This window comes from Peromyscus eremicus, chromosome 9, assembly GCF_949786415.1.
Source record: "Peromyscus eremicus chromosome 9, PerEre_H2_v1, whole genome shotgun sequence".
In the NCBI taxonomy this organism is placed as follows: Eukaryota; Metazoa; Chordata; class Mammalia; order Rodentia; family Cricetidae; genus Peromyscus; species Peromyscus eremicus.
The window spans coordinates 48,716,868-48,736,678 of NC_081425.1; the positions used below are offsets into that span (position 1 = coordinate 48,716,868).

The following is a 19,811-nucleotide window of genomic DNA, read 5'->3' on the forward strand; positions in this document are numbered from 1 at the left end:
CTATAGACTTCTGATGCAGAAGCTTCAGTTAAGGGCCTTTAGGCTTCACCATATTTGGTCTTTGGGTTCCAGATGTGTCCTTAGGCAGTTTATTATTGCAGTATTTAGAATATCTTTGTTTCAAAACAGGCTTTCTCTGTGTAGACCAGGCTGACCTGTCTCTGCCTCCAGAGTGCTGGGATTAAAGGCATGCACCACCACAGCCTGGTTAGAATATCTTAATTCCCTAACTTACCCTCACTGCAGGAATTCCTGATATTGCATTAAACAAAATAATTAAACATAATTTACTATGGAGAAAAGAAAATGCATTTTCAGGATGCATCTAACACTTTCTCCTAGCTGTAATGAGTATATTATTTACTAGAAACTTCTGGGAGCAAACATCTGAGCTTGCCATAGGTGTACCTGGAGACTAGTCAAAGGTAAACAAGTTGAGACTGAGAAGAGTGGCCACCAAGTCCAAGCCCAAATAGGAAGCGAATATCTTCCTGTCAAGAGCTCTATGTCCACTCCAATATACCAGAGTTGAGGTAAGGTCAAGAAAACAAAGATTCACTATTAACATGATTTCTGGCCCATTTCCTCTTCGTTATACTCACTTCTTCCCAGAGGATGAAGAACAAATTATCTGCCTAATAACAGCAAATATTATAAATCTATGTTCTCTTAGAGTGAGCTGCCCAGGAGAACAGTTACCTGCTATTCCAGGGCAAATTCTGTCCTACTACTGACTAGCATTTGAGTACACAGATTATCTAATTCTGTAATTGAGTTGTCACATCCATTTTGATTGAAATTCTGGCAGGGAATGGAAGTAATCACTGAAGGACCTCAAGGAGATCCAATGACAATGGATGATAAGCCATTTAAGCAAAATCTGTTCAGATTTTTTTTTTAAGACAGGGTCTCGCTATGTAGTCTGGATTGGCCTGAAACTTGCTATGCAAGCCAGGTTAGCTTCAAGCTCACAGAGGTCTGCCTGCCTATGCCTTCCAAGTGTTAGGATTAAAGGCACATACCACTATGCCCAACTCTGTATTATCCTGTTTTTAGACACTGTTTTCCCATTACTTAAAAAACAGACTCTTGCCGGGCGGTGGTGGCACACGCCTTTAATCCCAGCACTCGGGAGGCAGAGCCAGGAGGATCTCTGTGAGTTCGAGGCCAGCCTGGACTACCAAGTGAGTTCCAGGAAAGGCGCAAAGCTACACAGAGAAACCCTGTCTCGAAAAACCAAAAAAAAAAAAAAAAAAAAAAAACACCAGACTCTTAGGTCTCCATCTTTCAATTATTCAAACAACTACACTGTATACATTACGAGATATACTTCATCCTACCCAGTAGATATGTTCCCAAAAAAATTACACAAAACAGCAATTCTAAATTTAGTTACCAAAAATATCTTCAAACTACTATTTTAAAGACTGATATGGAAACTTCTCCAAATTTATACTATATATTGTTTTATGACAACACTTTACAAAAAGATAAATATTTAACAAATACTTTCGAAACTAAGTATGTACCATCTGTCAATCTGTAATGTTTGTAACTAGACCTTACAACACAGCTTTCTAAAGTCTACCCTATTTCTAATCTCCTTCTGCTCCCAACATAGCAATATACATTTCCCTAACATAAATATCCCTGGCATGCAACTGTGTTGTAATTAAGAGCTTAAGTCCTACAGGTCACTGGTTTGGGGTTGACAGCACATCTTTACAACTAGTCACAATTCCTCAGGCAAGCTTGATATCTTGATTCCCAGTTTCATAATCTATAAAATAAAGATAGCAATAATAACTACCTCACAGAAGTACTGTCAATATTAAAAGAACTAAAGAGGTCCACATTTGTACTTACAACAGTATATTCTTGTTAATGAAAAATAGATTTTTTAAATTTACTATAGAAACCTACTATACTTAGAATGCATGCTGGTAAGGTCAGAATTCGAAACTGTTTAATAAGAAAAAGAAAATTAAAAAAAAAAACATGGAAGGCAAGCTACACAAAAGGCTTTTTGTTTTAACTAAGAAAAATAAAAACAATAAGGTAGAATTAAAATCTATAGTAAACACCAAAGTCTCACTCTAGTAGAAATGATGGCAAAGATCTCATTCAAAACAACAACCAGTGGCTAGAAATCTGCTCTATGGGTAAGAGGGCTTGCTGCACAAGAGACCTGAGTTAGTGCTGACAGTCTGAATATGGTTTTCAAGCATCCTCCAAAGGTCCTGTATTGTAGAGGTTCAGTCTTGTGTGGTATGTAGAAAGTGCTGGAACCTTGAAGAGGAAAGGCTAGTGCGGCCAACCATTAGAGGGTGCTGCTCTCTGAATGGGTTAACATGGTTCTTTTGGGAGCTGGCTAGTTTATATGAGAGCAAGCTGTAGTAAAAAGAGCAAGACTGGACCAGGATCTTCTTGGTTTCCTGCCTCCATGGTGTGACTTGTCAATATTTTCCTATCCCTGTAAAACCATGCCCAAGAGAGGCTCTCATTAGGAGCCCAACTGTGAACTAAGTAAACTTCTCTCCTTCATTTTAATGTGCTATGCATCACCTGCCATAATTAGGTCTTAGAGATATTCATAGCTCAAAGTTAATATTATGACCAGTGTATCTTCCCATTACCCCACATCACAAGCCTGGAAACCACCCTTCTAACTCTGCTTATGAGCTGAATATTTTAAAATTTCTTATCTAAGTGACATCACAAGTTTTCTCTGTATATGACTTTTTTTACATACTTAGTGTACTTCACAAAAGAACAATCACATTTACAGACAAAAGAACAACAGAAAAACATTTTATTTAACAATATTAGAAAAAGTGCATACTTAGAAGAGGCAGAACCCAAGTAAAATTATTAACTAAACCTTAAAGGGTTTTTGGTTTGGTTTGGTGTGTTTTTCAAAGACAGGGTTTCTCTGTGTAGCCCTAGCTGTCCTAGAACTCATTCTGTGAACCAGGCTGGCCTCAAACTCACAGAGATCTACCTGCCTCTGCCTCCCAAGAGCTGGGATTAACTTTTTTTTTTTTTTGAGCTTAAAAGTTGTTAAATGAAACAATAACAAAAGAACACATTACCTATTAATAGTTACTGCTCTTGAGGTATGGGGAAATAATCTCATCTTGAAAATGAAAGAAATCAAACAGGGGTCTAATTGAAATATGTGGTGGTTTGAATAGGGATGGCCTTAAGACTCATGTGTTTGATTGCTTGGCACACAGGGAGTAGCACTATTAGGACGTGTGGCCTTGTTGGAGGAAGTGTGTCACTAAGGTGGACTTTCAGTTCTTATATGCTCAAGTTATGCCCAATGTGGTACACAGCCTCCTTATGCTGCCTATGGATCAGGACGTAGAACTCTCAGTTCCTTCTTCAGCATGCTGCTAAGTTTCCTGCCATGAAGATAATGGACTAAACCTCTGAAACTATAAGCCAGCCCCAAGTAAATGTTTCCTTTATAAGAGTTGCCATGGTCATAGCTGTCTCTTCAAATTAGTAGAAACCCTAAGAAGTTGGTACCTGGAGTGGGATATTGTTGTGACAGGACTGACCATGCTTTTGTTTGGAGGAATGTGGATTTGGGAACTTTGGGTTAGGAAAGCAGTGGAATTCTTTAAGGGATGCTTAATGGGCCGTACTAGTAGAATAATGGAAGAAGGCTGGTGCTGAGGGTAATTTGAACTGTAGAGGACTGACTTAAGAGGTTTCAGAGGAGAAGAATTTTAGTAGATGGCCTAGAGACTATTCTTATGATACTTTGGCTAAGAATATGGCTGCTTTTTGTCTTTGTCCAAAAAAGTCTGCCTGAAGCTAAAGTGAAGAATTTTGGATTAATTGAATTGGCAAATAAAATCTCAAAACAGCCTAGTACAGACTCTGTCATGTGGTTGCTAATATTCATTCTTATGAAGTGAACACTATATAACACTTTATAACAAAAAGGAGAATGCTGAGCAAGTAAAAATACCAAATATATTGAATGAGGAGAAAAGGGGCACCAGGAAGTGGAATGGAGCTAAATCCTGTGTTCAAGGACATAAACTGATTAAAGAGCTGGATGTTAAAGAGAGTGGTGACCTCAGGGCAAGACCCAACCCAAGTTTCCAACTTGTGAAAAGGAATTAAAGGAAAGCTAAGAGCCAGGTATGGTGGTGCATCCCTTTAATCCCAGCACTCAGAAAGCAGGAGCACAAAGAGCTCTAAATTCAAGGGCAGCCTGGTCTACAAAGCAAGTTCCAGGATAAGCAAGTTTAGGCAGTGAAGGAAATCATTAAAACAGAAAAGTAAATGAAGATATAATTGAATATGGGGGCCATGTTCCAGCTCAAGCAAGCAGTAGAACTTGGCAGCTTCAGCCACGTGGTTCTGGCTATAAGTCAGGGATTGAAGAAAAGGGGTTATGGAATCTTCCTCCACATCTAAGGAAAGCCACAGAGGCAAGGCATGAGTCAGGGGTGTCCCTGCATGGAGGCCCAAAGAAGCCATTGTGTGAAGCTGTGAAAGTGAAGCCTGGATTGCCTTGGAGACCCCAAGATGTTAAAGATGCCACAGTCATGGGATACCTGCTGAGAAATAGGGAGTGAAACCAGCCCCAGAGAAAGAAGTGTGTTGCAGTCAACAAAGCAGAAAAGAGTTGGAAATCTGAAAAGCACTCTGACATCAGACATGGAGATATAGAGTATGGAGTTTGCTCAGCTAGATTTTGGTCTTGCTTTGGTCCTGCATTTCCTCACTATGCTCCCTTTCCTCCATTTTAGAACAGTAATGTATATCCTGTGCCATGCTGGAAGGATGTGATCTGCTTTTTGATTTTGTTTTTATAGGGAATTGTAGTTAAGAGACTGCATGAATCTCAGAAGAGACCTTGAACTTTGGATTTTTTAAACAAGTCTGAGACTATTATGTAGACTATGGGAACTTTTTAAAAGTTGAACTAATGCATTTCTGCATTATGGTATGGCTATAAGGCTACTGGGGCCAGGGAGTGGAACGAGGTGGTTTAAATAAGAATGGCCTTCATACACTCATGTGTTTGAATGTTTGGCCCATAGGAGCGGCAGTATGGGAGGTGTGGCCTTGTTGAAGTAGGTGTGGCCTTGTTGGAGGAAGTGTGTCACTGTGAAGGCAGGTTTTAAGGCCTCATATGCTCAAGCTACACCCAGTGTGAGACAGCCTTCCTCCTACTACCTGCTTATCAAGATGTAGAATTCTCAGCTCCTCTCCAGCACCATGTCTGACTGTACACCGCCATGCTTCCTGCCATGATGATAATGGACTAAACCTCTAAAGCTGTAAGACAGCCCCAATTAAATGTCTTCCTTTATAAGAGTTGCTGTAGTCATAGCATAGCAGTAGAAACTCTAACTAAGACAAAACCTAAAACCCTTAATAAGTTCCCCCAAGGTGAGCAAAATTAAACAATAGAATTAAGTAAAATATGCAGATCAAATGCCAAAAAAGAAGCTAGCATCCTTAATAAACAAAGAGCTTGTATACCTGGATATATCACCAGGATACATTACTAAGTGAATAAAGCAAGATGCAAAATGCATATAGTTTACAATGTTTATGGGAATAATTATAAATATACTTTCTAATGTTTAAATATTCATTTAGTTAAAAATAAATAGTAGACAAAAAAAAAAAAGACAACCAAAATTAAGACAAAGAGGGAACAAGTGAGGGCAGAGAGGATTTTAAGGTTGGGTACTGTGGAATGTCATTCTATATGCTATGAATATGTGTTGATAAATAAAATGCTAATTTGCCAGTAGCCAGGCAGGAACTATAGGCAGAATAAGCAGACAAGGAGAATTCTAGGAAGAGAAAGGCTGAGTCAGGAGTCGCCAGCTAGACACAGAGGAAGCAAGATGACAAGGCAGAACTGAGAAAAGGTACCAAGCCACGTGGCTAAATATAGATAAAAATTATGGATTAGTTTAAGTGTAAGAGCTAGTCAGTAATAAGCCTGAGCTAGAGCAGTTGTAATTAATATAACTTCTGAGTGATTATTTTATAAGCAGCTAAGGGGCCGCGTGGCTGGGCAGGACACAAAAAAACTTCCAGCTACAGTATGCAACAAGACTGAATCTGAAAATATATTAGAATAATGGAAAAAGAAAGGAATGGGAGAGATGGAATGAGAAGAAATCTACCTGGGAAAAGATATCACAAAATTTTATTACTGAAAGATCAAAACATACCTTAAAAATACTATTTGACCCAAAAATCTTCTAAATTCTGTATGAAAGACAATCACAGATGTAGTCAAAATAACTAGAAAAGATACTTCTATATTTTAAGGGTAAGAGGTGAAAGGCACCAATAGAGTGCAGTACGGCCCAGTAGGCGCTGCACATACAGATAGTCCTGGGCTGCAGTACTTCTTCCCCTGTGCACTGCCATTTTTAATAAGCACACAATGTCCTAAACACACACTTAAGTACACTAAGCAACCTGAAGACAACTTAAAAACAAGCATACTAAGTTAAGAGCATGAAGGCATTCCCACAATAGCAGCTCATAGCTGCTGTAATTCAGCTGGAACAAGTCCATGGGCTTGTTTTCAGTGTTAACTGACTATTCTCTCAAATAACATAATCAGAACAGTAACACCAGATGCTTTACATGGTTAATCCATCACTCTTCAAAAAATGTTTCATTATATTCTGTTTTACAAATTGTATTTACTGTTATAAGACAGTTTATTCATTCTTTACATTACCATATAAATGACTAAATAAAGAACAGAAATAACTGTAGGTATGAAAGTGAAAATGAGACTACAAATACTTAAGGGGAGTTAACTGTCCAAACAGCCTGTAAACAAAACCAAATAAATTACAGCAGTGGAAGCAGCTAATACAAAATAACAAGAAGAAATTAGAGTAGGATAAAACAACAACTTAGCCAGATGGTGGTGGTGCACGCCTTTAATCCCAGCACTCAGGAGGCAGAGCCAGGCGGATCTCTGTCTACAGAGTGAGATCCAGGACAGGCACCAAAACTACACAGAGAAACCATGTCTGGAAAAAACAAAAAATAAAAAACAAACAAACAAAAAAGCTTACATTAAAAGAAAACAAAACCTCTCTATTTGGAGGCACAGCGGTTGAAATGATGTACTAGTTACACATATGCTAGAGAGCCCACAACAGATAGCTACACTTCAGTGGCTCCAAATACTGACATGACTTCATGCCTGAGCATATTCTTTCACACAAAAGATCCAAGCATGCAAACCTGGATGGCTAATTCTCCCAGATCACAACTAACTCTTGCCACAGCCCTCATTACTCCAACCAGGAGCTGGCCCTCAGGACTTTTTGCCCAGGCAAAAATGCTCCATTTCTGTCCCATCTGATATGATGCCCTGGGATGTGACCGATGTGACTACTCACCTGGATTTTCAAATGCTATCATTTTCATTAATTTAACCAGACACTGACTGGTGGTCACCATATGAGGCAGTGCAACTCTAATTTTTTTTAGTAGTTTTCATTCCAATCTGCTCACATTTAATTCATGAGAACATAAGCTGCTACACAGAACGAGTCCTGCCTGCTCGTTCTGCATCACGAACAACAGATGACACACGGCACCATCTGATTGGAGATACGTTACCCTGTCCATCGGCATCTTCTACCATTGGGTTTATTTCTACCATAGTCGCATCATACTTCAGGAAAAGTTCATAAAGCTTGACCATGTTTTCTGCTGCAGAATCCACAACGTTAGCTGGAAATCCCATCTTCTGTGCAAGCTGAAAGTAATTTGCCTTTTTCAGTAGTAGTTTGCGTATGTCCAATCAGCATTAAAATATTGCAAATAAAAACTTTATCATTTAAAAGGATAAACACAAGCTATAGTTAACAATCACTGAAGAGATGCCACTAAAGATTCAAACAATAAAACTTATTGCTTTGAAATCCTTACAGGGTAGGTTCTGTGTCTATTTTACCAATGAAAAACTGACTCAGAGCTCGAGTGCTGGCTATTCTCCTAGACTACAGTCCCAGCGTTCATTCCATACCTTCCCCCCTGCCTCCAAGCTTAGTCAACATACACTGAGACAGAAACATGTGTGCTCACTTCAGCAGCACATATACTAAAAACTAGAACAATACAGAGAAGAAATAAGAGACTTTTATTTGTAAACTACATCTAAACAGTAGGTCGATAATGTCCAAACACTAACCAAAGTTACTAAAGCATCCTACTTCCCTTTTAAGGGAATGGAAGGCATGTCTGCTGGGCCAATAGGTCAGAGACAGTTAAAGACACTATCTCATCCATTCAAAACTCAACTCTGGCAGGTCCTAGAGATCCAGGTATTTAAGTCTCTCATCTAGAAGAGTTACAGAGCTGAGCAGAAATCTGAATCAGAGACATCTAGGAGCGTTTTAAACAACAAATATCAAAGTCACAAGCAAGCAGTTCTAGTTCACAACTTCTATGATGAAGCAAGTATACATCCCTTTTGCTAGGTTGCTAGCAGGTACTGAACCTAGGACCTCCTACATGCATGCCAAGTGCTCTACATCGAGCTATTTTCTCAGCTGGAAAAATTATCCATTTCAAAGTGCCATGAGAAATTTCAAAAGTGATACATGAGACAGCTCAGAAACACTACAGAGAATATTTCCTCTGTTTCAACTATCAAAGGCTGCAACACATTCTTGATTTTCTGTAACAGAAAAATCTTAAATCCTTTGAGGGTGAATACGATTCATGTAAAGAGCCAAATAGCAAAAAATAAAGTAGCTGACAAAAAAAAAAGTGTCATTTGGGTGAAGAGTTTTTTTAAATTAAAAATAATACTACAAAAGCACCATTTTACTATAAAGATTTTCATTAGTTTTGTATAGACAAATATTTGAGAATTGCAAAATGGTTCTCATTAATCCAATATGCATCATATTGCCAAGCACTGAGAAACGCACTGTTCTTGCTGTGTTCAAAATGCTTTACCTTAGCTCTTAAGAATCAAATACTTGCTTCCTCATCTGAACTTCACACTCTAGCCATCACTCTCATATAACTCCTAATAAATCAAATCTGTTTAAACCACTGGTCTCACTAGAGAAATGCCTCCTGTCCTGTGGGCCTTATGCCAGCCAAAGCCTGCTGTTGCTATACTTCAATAACTAAGTTTATTTTAGCAGTGTTTTCTCACAGCAACTGATAAACCTTGTGTTTCTATCCACAGCAAACAATTAACTTACTTTTATACACAAATCAAATAATCTAATTCAACAACATCAGTAAAACATCCACCTATCCTTACAGACACAGCACTTTGTTTGTTTGGAAGGAGCAGACAGATAGAGGCTAGGTGGAGGGGGAGGGAAGGACAGTACAGAAAACCAGAGAAACTATAAACAAATGTTACTCTGTGTGTGTGTGTGTGTGTGTGTGTGTGTGTGTGTGTGTGTGTGTGTGTGTTTAAGACAGCCTCTCCATCACCATACATAATTTACTGGAAAGAATGGGGACAGGGAACATTTAAGAAGACTCACACTATGAAAAGCAATGACTGATAATCACCCCTGATTCTTCAACAAATAAACTGAAATTTAAAAGTAAGGGAAAGGAGACCTATACATTAGAAAAAAGGTGCTGTGGGCCATGTTAATGAGTCACAAAGAAAGACCTCTTACAGATCTTGACTCAGGTAACTTCTATAAGAAGCAGTAACAGGATAATTAGGAATGACTAGATATGTGAAAACATTAAGAATTACTGCTAATGTTTCTAGATACAGCAATGGCACAGTGGCCCATTTAAAAGCATCCCCAGTTGGCCGGGTGGCGCAAGCCTTTAATCCCAGCACTCGAGAGGCAGAGGCAGGTGGATCTCTGTGAGTTCAGGCCAGCCTGGTCTACAGAGTGAGTTCCAGGAAAGGTGCAAAAAAAAAAAATCCCCATTTTTCAAAGAAACACAGAAATATTTATGGAGCCTACAAAGAAAAGTACTGTAGGTACTTTCAAAAACTGCAATTTTAAAAAAGAAATTAAACTGCTTTAATTGTTTTTTGTGTTTTACAAAGTTAACTATCTTTACTTAAGTATAATTATCTAATTAAAAACTAAAGGTGTTTCAGAACATAACATACTGTCACAGCTTGTTCCTTTTTGATGCCTTCTATTATATCAACAGGTACTTTAATGATGGCGTCAGGATTCTCGGCAGCAACATCTTCAATGTTAACACCACCTTGTGAACTTCCTACCAATACAGGACCCTACAAGAAATGAAGAAGACAAGTCATCAAATTTTACTTTAGACTCAATACAATTTTAAAACTCATCTGTGTACTGTCTGATTTGGGTATCTACTGATTCCACATCATATTTAAATTTTCTTTGACAAAATAACGTATCTCCAACAATTAACCACTATAAATGTTTAACTGAAAAATGGAAAAGAAACAGAAAAAGAAAACAAAAACGATATCTTGCTTGCAAGAGAAAAAGATAAAACAAGCACACACACACACACACACACACACACATTTACACCAAAAAGTAAACATAATCAAATACATGAAATCTAACTTATGCATTTTTCACATAAATCTCAAGAGACATTGAAGTACTGCTTAAGTGAAAAGAAGAAAGTCTCTAAGGAAAATTTTGCAGGCTTTCTGAGCTCCTAGTCTTCCTACAAGCAAATGAAAAGAAAAGAAATCACCTTGCAAAAACATCCCTGGCTACCGCCATGAACAACTAAGAAAATAAGATCTAAGTACAAATGATTAAATCAGCAGGAGCCTCACTGTCAGGAGAAGAGCCCACAAGGCCTTTTGAAGCTGCCAGGCTTGTCTCTGAGCAGAAGAATGAAGCAGCAGCTATCTTGGAAATTAACCATCTTTATTGTCTGTCTATCAGGGAATCTGTCTAACTCTTAGCACCTCATTCCTCAATCTCAGAGGTCACCTTAAATGCTGTTAGGGTTTTTTTGTTTGTTCGACTGTTTTTTTGTTTTGTTTTGCTTTTTGTTCTTGTTGTTGTTGTTTTTGGTTTTTGTTTGTTTGTTTGTTTGTTTGAGACAGGGTTTCTCTGTGTATACCTTTGGAGCCTGTCCTGGAACTCGCTTTGTAGACCAGGCTGGCCTAGAACTCAGAGATCTGCCTGCCTCTGCCTCCCGAGTGCTGTGATTACAGGTGTGGGCCACCGCCGCCCAGACTGCTGTTAGGAGTTTTGAGGTGTATACTGCTTATGGTGGCTTCAGAGAAAAAGGCCCCCAAAGGGAGTGGTACTACTAAGAGATGTGGCCTTGCTGGAGTAAGTGTGGTCTTTTTGGAGGAAGTATGTCACTATAGAGGTCTCATATATGCTCAAGCCACGCCCCGTGAGACAGACCACTTTCTGTTGTAAGATGTAAGAACTCTCAGCTCCTTCTCTAGCACGTCTGCCTGCATGTTGCTTTGCTTCCTGTCATGATGAAAATGGACCAAACCTCTGAACTGTAAGCAAGCCACCACAATTAAATGTTTTCCTTTATAAGAGTTGCCATGGTCATGGTGTCTCTTCACAGCAACAGAAACGCTAACTGAGACACTGTTCTTAACTGCTTCCAGCTGACAAGGGATGGGCAGTAGTAGAGTGCCTCAGAGGAGGGCTGATTTAAGCGGCCATCATAAAACTTAACCAATGGTAACATCCTAGAACATATGATGGCCATTTGATGATAGTATGACAGGGATTTTAAAACACTTTAAAAACTATTAACAAAACTAAGAATTAGAAAGCTAAAAAGATCAACATTAACAAACTCTCAAATAGACTAAGATTCAAATAACAAAAACAGCAGAGAGAGCGAGAAAGGAGGAGGGAGGGAAAGGAAAGGAAGACAGAAGGTGGGACGGGCAGGCAGCGGTGGGGCACACCTCTAATCCGAGCACTCGGGAGGCAGAAGCAGGGGGATCTCAGAGTTCCAGGCCAACCTGGGCTACAGAATGAGCTCCAGGACAGCCAGGGCTGTTACACAGAGAAACCCTGTCTGGGGGGGAGGGAGCTGGGGCAGGGGAGGAGGAAGGGAGGGAGGGAGGGGACCAGCATGATAGCTCAGCAGGCGATGATATTACCCCCAAACCCAAGGATCTTTGTTCAGTACCCCTGGTCCCACAAAGGAGAGGGAGAAGGAAAGAACTGAATCCTTTAAATTGCATTGACTTTAACCCATATACTAAGACACCAGTGAGTGTGGGCAGTCATCTGCACATACACACACAAAATAAAATAAAAATGTAAAAAGAAAAAGGAATTAGAATTGTCTTCCAATTTAAAAATAGATACATATGGAATAATACACAAAAGAAGGTGAAAAGCCTTTATTCATACTAATTTTATGACATCCTTCCCAAGTAAATAAAAATCAGTTCATTTTCTATATGCATTTGAAAAATCACTTCAGAATGACTTTTAGTTTTAAATCTGTTATAATATTTCAAAACAATTTAGTTTCTAGGAAATAACTGTAAGTTCAAATATATTTATACTAATAATGTTATTTTCACTTTCATAACCTGCGTTCTTTGTCCTTTTTGTCTCCCACGAACCCTTACCTTACCTTAAAGTTTGAATTTAAAGTATATAGTAGTCACTCACTATAATAAAAATCTATTTAAGAAAATGGAATTGTTTTAGTACACATCTATTTCAGGCAAAGCCAAAATCTGACAGTCAGGTGAACCACTTATTCAGCAGATGGTATCAAGTTTTACTAGGAAAGTAAAATAGCAAAGGTCATTCGATAAATTCGATTTTCTCAGGACAAAGTCAATACCAAAAGGCAGTAGGCAATGTCAGTAACTCTCATTTAAAAACGTGCTAGAATGGGTAACTTGATGTCTGTCCCTCTGGTACACCAACTCACGGATATACCTGTCCAAGTATTCTGATGTGTTGGTACCAAAGACCAGAGGAACCCCCAACTAAAGTATAAAAGACAAAAGGAGCCCTGGCTGGCCTGTACTCCCTAGGAAGCCCAAGTAGTCTCAAGCTCAAGAGTCTCCTGCTTCCTACCTCAGTTTCCTCTCAGTGTTGGGAATATAAGCATGCACCACCATATATATATATAATATATATAATTTTAATTCAATCAAAAACTATTCTTTGCTTCCTAGCTTTAATTGCTAACTGACTTTTGATATAGCTGGTTTTAAAACCTAGTGCCTATTCATGCTATTCATGCACTGAGCCATGTTCCCAGTTGCTGCCTGATTTGTTTGCTCAACCAAGACCTATCCATAGGATTTTCCCAAAGCTGGTCATACTCCAGAAAGCACAAGGATCCGTGCAAGTCTAAGGCTAACATGGGCTTCAAAACGAGCTTTGGGCACAACACAGTATCCCATAACCCACTGCAGGTAGAGACAAGTGGGTCCTGGGAGCTTGCTGATCTCCATACAGCCCCATGGCACACATGTCCCATGTACCTATGCATGCTTGTACACATGCACACACACATATACTCACTAGCTAACAAAATAAACATTATAAAAAAAAATAAAGTCTCTATTAGTTTGTTCAGACATTTATTAACACAATAGTTACTGATGTATACTAAGTAGGAAAAGAATGTGTAAAGAAAGCAAGTAAATGCATAAAACACACCTCCTGCAAATCTATGTGATAACTTACAAAGTTAAATTATACCACACAGAGATATCTCTACAGCTCTCACTGAAGAATGAAAGAATGCTTTTTAAAATTACATTGAGTGGGTTTTTACTACCACCTAGTGTTATACCTCAAGAAATACCTTATAAAATTTAAAATTTTTAGATACTTGTTTTAACCAAACATTACTAGTTAACATACCAAGTAGAATATCATTGAGAGCAGCTGATAGCAAAAGTCCATGGAGTATATAGCAAGTGACAACTAGAGTTCAGAAGGTCAACCTATCAGAACTAAGGGTTCTGCTAGAGGAAAGCACCACGCAAGGCATTATGGAATTACTGCCTTTTGAATGAACTGGCTGTTTCTTGTTGTAAACCCTTGTGCAATAACAGCTATGATTCTACCCATTTACCATGCATCTCCATGTTATGTGCACATGTAATCTCGTGATTGTATCTCAAGCTGGGGCATAACTTTCTCTATACATTTGGGATAATTAGATAACTTTCCCCAGTTGTATTTATTTTACATACATCTGGCCAGGGCCATTCTCCGGACAAAAGTATTTCAGCTAAGATACCTTTTTATCCAAGGACAAATGCAGATAAACATTAGCTCATCTCACGTACAGATTTGCTCATCTCACTTACAGGTAACAGAAAATAACCACTAACAATAAAATCCTCAACTCTTTACCTTCATACCGGTTTATTTACACAAGACTTTTTAGAATTCCCTAATTGATCTTAGCCATTATTTGACCCTACTAGAGAACTCCCTTTTAGTCACTCCCCTTTTGGATTGTAATTGGAAGCTGACAATTATTGCTTTATATGTGGATCCTTATCACCTCTCTCTGCGACCCTGAAAACTTCAAGCCTCGAATTGCTTTGCCAAAGAATTACTGCATGTGTATATATACTGGTTCTCTCACAGCACTAGGGGAATTGATTTAGAACAAAGATGAGGATGGAGATGGAAAGAACTAGGTAGAATGATAAGAGAATAGAAAAGAGCAGGAGGAACTGAGAGAGCTAAGAATGAGAAAAAAAGAAACTGTGTAGATAGAATTGACTTAGAAGAAGAAAGTGAATGGACTAAAGAACTCAATGTGCTTAGATTCATTTGAATATCCCTCAGATTAGAACCCTCAGCTGGTTGTTACTCTTCCACAGACCCTGGGAGAAAACAATTAAGGCTGGATCTATTATTGTTTTCGGGAGCATATAAAAACCTACTGAGCTCAAAAAGTCAGTTACAGTATAGGATATCCTGGGGGCCTACAGGGGCTCCCTAGTAAGACCTTACTCAAGGTCAGAGAATCTGAGCTTGCTTTACCCAGCAGGGCTGCATAATGGGATGATTTGGCCACAGGCATGGTTATCAGGTGTTTTGAAGGGTCTACACTTGGCGGTACATTGTGCTTTGATCTTGGGGGGGGGGTGCTGTGGGATGGTCTGTATGTCAAATGTGTTGTTGATTGGTCAATAAATAAATCACTGATTGGCTGTTGGCCAGGCAGGAAGTATAGGCGGGACTAACAGAGAGGAGAATTGAGAGAACAGGAAGCTGGGTGAGGGAGACACTGCCAGCCGCCACCATGACAAGCTGCATGTGAAGATGCCGGTAAGCCACGAGCCATGTGGCAAAGTATAGATTAATAGAAATGGATTAATTTAAGCTGTAAGAACAGTTAACAAGAAGCCTGCCACAGCCATACAGTTTGTAACCAATGTAAGTCTCTGTGTTTACTTGGTCAGGTCTGAGTGGCTGTGGGACTGGCGGGTGAGAGAGATTTGCCCTGACCGTGGGCCAGGCAGGAAAACTCAAGCTACAAATGGCGCCCAACGTGTTGGCAAGAGTTTCCACCTAAAACCTGAGTAAAAAGATTCTAAAACGGAGCTAAAAACAGCTCCTAGTTGTCTCTTTTAAGCTAGGGGCAGCCTGCGTGTTTGAGCTACTATGGCGGGTTCCTGGCGTGCAACTCGACCTGCAGTATGGCAGGAATGAGGCCTCTGCAAGTGGCACATTAAGCTGTGTGGTGGATTTAGCCTTTGCTAGTAAAAAAAAAAAAAAAAAGGTTTCTGGGCTACACGCTGCTTTGATAGAAGCAGAAACCCACTATTTCTGAGAGTTGATGGCTCCCAGAGCTGGCGGAAAATGTATCACTGCCATGTTGGGAAGCTGAAGTGGGCGGAGCCAGCAACCATAGCGCCAGCGCCGTTTCAGGCTTAGAAGGCTGCAATTTAAAGCAATAGGCTCAAGCTAATATAAAAAAATAAGCCACGTAAAGATGGCTACCACACAGAGAATCTGGATTATGTTCTTTTTGATGTTCGTAACTGAAGAAAAACATTTGATTACAAAAGCTGTTGAGTTATGCCAAAATGTATATTTTAAAGGTACCTTGACTTCAAAATTTGGATGTAAGGATATGTTGCTTTGGAAAGGAGACTCTGCTTTTGTTTCCACAGAAAGCCAGAGGCTATGGATTTGTTCCAGATTAAGATACATCAGGTTTGACCAGCCAAGACCACCTGAAAGGTCTCCGATGACACCATGGCCCAGATGATCCAACATCCAGAACCGTTTCAAGGCAACTGGCTCAAACGATACACCCTCATGGACTACTCCATAATCCTAAAATATTCTTTGTGTCCCCAGAAGATACAGCGCCCCCCTCCAGCAGGAAGTAGTAAGAGAAGCTACGCCCAAATTCCCAAATATACCAACCTGACTTTGGAGATGTGTAAAGGTTAAAACCTTCCTTTTTAAGAAAAGGGGAAGTGCTGTGGGATGGTCTGTATGTCAAATGTGTTGCTGATTGGTCAATAAATAAATCACTGATTGGCCGTTGGCCAGGCAGGAAGTATAGGCGGGACTAACAGAGAGGAGAATTGAGAGAACAGGAAGCTGGGTGAGGGAGACACTGCCAGCCGCCACCATGACAAGCTGCATGTGAAGATGCCGGTAAGCCACGAGCCATGTGGCAAAGTATAGATTAATAGAAATGGATTAATTTAAGCTGTAAGAACAGTTAACAAGAAGCCTGCCACAGCCATACAGTTTGTCTCTGTGTTTACTTGGTCAGGTCTGAGTGGCTGTGGGACTGGTGGGTGAGAGAGATTTGCCTTGACCGTGGGCCAGGCAGGAAAACTCAAGCTACAGGGGTGTCTTTTGCCACTCCCCTTGGCATTGTATAAAAAGTCCTTTGGGGGCTGGAGAGATGGCTCAGAGGTTAAAAGCACTGACTGCTCTTCCAGAGGTCCTGAGTTCAATTCCCAGCAACCACATGGTGGCTCACAACCATCTGTAATAAGATCTGGCACCCTCTTCTGTATACATAATAAATAAATCTTTAAAAAAAAAAAAAAGTCCTTTGGAATAAACCTTGAGAAGGCTGGGTACTGACACAAGGCTCTCCCGAAGCTATCCTATGTCTCTGTCTTTCTAATCGTCTCCTTCAGTCTTTTTAATACTTCCTCATTCCTCTCTCCTCCCTCTAAGAACTCTTTGACAGGTCGGAGCTGGACTCCCACATATGGCGTCTGAACATGGAGTTTGGGTATGGAGGATAAAAGAGAAGGCACACTACAGGTTAACTGGGTGTGCTCAATAATTAATTGGGATACAGTGATTTTTTTTCTTCGGGAGTAAAACTGTAAATAAAGAACAGGGTTGCTGTGGGATGGTCTATATGTCAAATCTGTTGCTCTGATTGGTCAATAAATAAAACACTGATTGGTCAGTGGCCAGGCAGGAAGTATAGGCGGGACTAACAGAGAGGAGAATTGAGAGAACAGGAAGGCAGAAGGAGTCACTGCCAGCCGCCGCCATGACAAGGAGCATGTGAAGACGCCAGTAAGCCACGAGCCACGTGGCAAGGTATAGATTTATAGAAATGGATTAATTTAAGATGTAAGAACAGTTAGCAAGAAGCCTGCCACAGCCATACAGTCTGTAAGCAATATAAGTCTCTGTGTTTACTTGGTTGGGTCTGAGCGGCTGTGGGACCGGCGTGTGACAAAGATTTGTCCTGACTGTGGGCAAGGCAGGAAAACTCTAGCTACACGGGGTAATAGTAGAAGTTAGGCTGCAGCAAGTCTCTCTCTCTCTCTCTCTCTCTCTCTCTCTCTCTCTCTCTCTCCTAAGTTAGGTCTAAAGTTGTATGTAAGTTAAGTCATAAAAGTTTTGGTGAGGTTTGAGAAAGATAGGCTTTAGGTATAGGGATATGGTGAAGACTTGGCTAAGAAGGTTTAACTTAGAGTAGGTTTCAGGCAGCACAGAACCTGGGATGCAGAAAGCAGCGTCTGGGACTGAGCAGCCACTGCAGACTTAGCAGTCCAAGAATGAGAAGCTGCTTCAGAGAATGCCAGCTTCAGAAAGCAGCAGCAGGAGCAGCAGCTGAGACCTGTGTCATCAACTCATCATCGGCAGCAGACACCAAGAGAGCCAAGGTGAGCAGTGAGGGTCTGGAGCAGTGAGAGTCTGTGTGCTTTCTGCCATAGTGGAAACTCAGTGAGGAGAGTGCAATCAGCCAGGGTGTTTGTTAGAACGTGGCTCCGCAATCTTGAAGAGCTCAGGAAAGCTTGGGAAGAGCTGAGGGCAGCTGGAGGGTGAGTGGGCAGGGCACCTTGGCCACTATGCGAGAAACAAAGCCTCCAGAAAAGATGCCCATGGGGCATGCACCTGGCAGGCCAGGGAATAGGTGCCTCCAAGTCTGAGTGTATGTGTGTTCTGGGGACATCGAGGTACCTATGGAGACATGCCCAGGCATACAAAGTGCAGCTGAGGTTTTGAGCACAAGGACTGAGTCCCTAGCAGTAGCAGCAGTAGCAGCAGCAGCAGCAGCACCAGCAGTGATGGAACTGCTGAGTGAGACAGAGCCACACTGCCAGGCTGCACGGCAGCAGAGATGCACTGAAACCCAGGCCACACAGAGTTCCCAATGGCAGGGTAAGGCAGAGCCATGCAGCATGAGGCAGGTTCGAGCCCTTGGGCCTCAGGACACCAGGGTCTCAGGGCTGACAGGCCAGAGGCAGGAGGTGCAGACAGATCAGGACTGTAAATGCCGAAATGGGACAGAGCTAGCAGCTTCTGTTTGCTGGCAGAGACTCTTGTTTGAACTGAGTTGTTGCATGTAAGAGAACTGCAACAAATTTTTGGTTGTGAGATTCTTCATATTTGGAGCTTTCTGCTTCAGATTCATTATGACTTGGACAGCTTTACAAAGACCTCAAGACAGTTGGTGAGCCAGGCCCTGATCTTGAGCTTTCAGTAGAACATTAAGATTGGTATCAGAATTGACTGTTTGAACTTTTCAGAATTAGGAAATGGGAAGGACAAGAGCGGTTCAATTGCAATGGGACAATTTTGATCTCACTTACACATATATATACTCTATCAACTATAGTGACTCACAAACTGTTTTGTGTAGAAATGGAACTGTTGTGTAGGATTGGATGGAACTGTTTGATGTAGAAATAGAGAAGTTTGTTTTTTCTACCCAGGCTCAAGATGCAGCTTCAAAAAATATAAAGAGGAGTTGTTATATTCCTCAGTCTATTTAATTTAAAAAAAAAAAAAAAATGTACTGATGAGTTGGAGTTCTTTGTATGGATAATGTTAGCCTGTATTAATGTACCCTATGTTCTGTTAGCAAGAAATGCATAAAGTTCTATTAAGAAATTGCTTTCGGGCTGGGCAGTGGTGGCACACACCTTTAATCCCAGCACTTGGGAGGCAAAGCCAGGTGGATCTCTGTGAGTTCGAGACCAGCCTCGTCTACAGAGCGAGATCCAGGACAGTCACCAAAACTACACAGAGAGAAAACCTGTCTCGAAAAACCCTGTCTTTTAAAAAAAAAAAAAAAAAAAAAAAAAAAAAAAAAAACCTAAAAAAACTGCTTTTGGATGTTTGCTAAAGTTTAGAAAGTATAAATAATTCTATTAAGAGTTTGCTTTTACTTTTGGATGTAACTTTGTGAGAACTGTAATTGTGTATAGTAATTCATACTAGAATTATGATGTTAACCTGCTAATGTTAATAAACCATAGTATGGTGATACTAAGAGTTCTTAGATTTGATGCAGTTGCATCAGGAATTTATTGATTTAAAAAAGGGCTTGGTGCAGCTAAAACTTCTGTAGTTATTTTAGACCCATTCAAA

General features: G+C 40.2%; 1 protein-coding gene across 1 annotated transcript in view; it reads right to left on the bottom strand.

Annotated features, from left to right (window-relative positions):
* The window catches only part of Sucla2 (succinate-CoA ligase ADP-forming subunit beta), a 37,497-nt gene that overhangs the window by 10,203 nt on the left and 7,483 nt on the right, over positions 1-19,811 (bottom strand). The window contains exons 2-3 of the mRNA XM_059274297.1: positions 10,130-10,258; positions 7,639-7,777 (exon numbers count right to left, since the gene is read on the bottom strand). Of these exons, the coding sequence (XP_059130280.1) occupies positions 7,639-7,777; positions 10,130-10,258 (268 nt within the window). The remainder of the gene's footprint in view (positions 1-7,638; positions 7,778-10,129; positions 10,259-19,811) is intronic.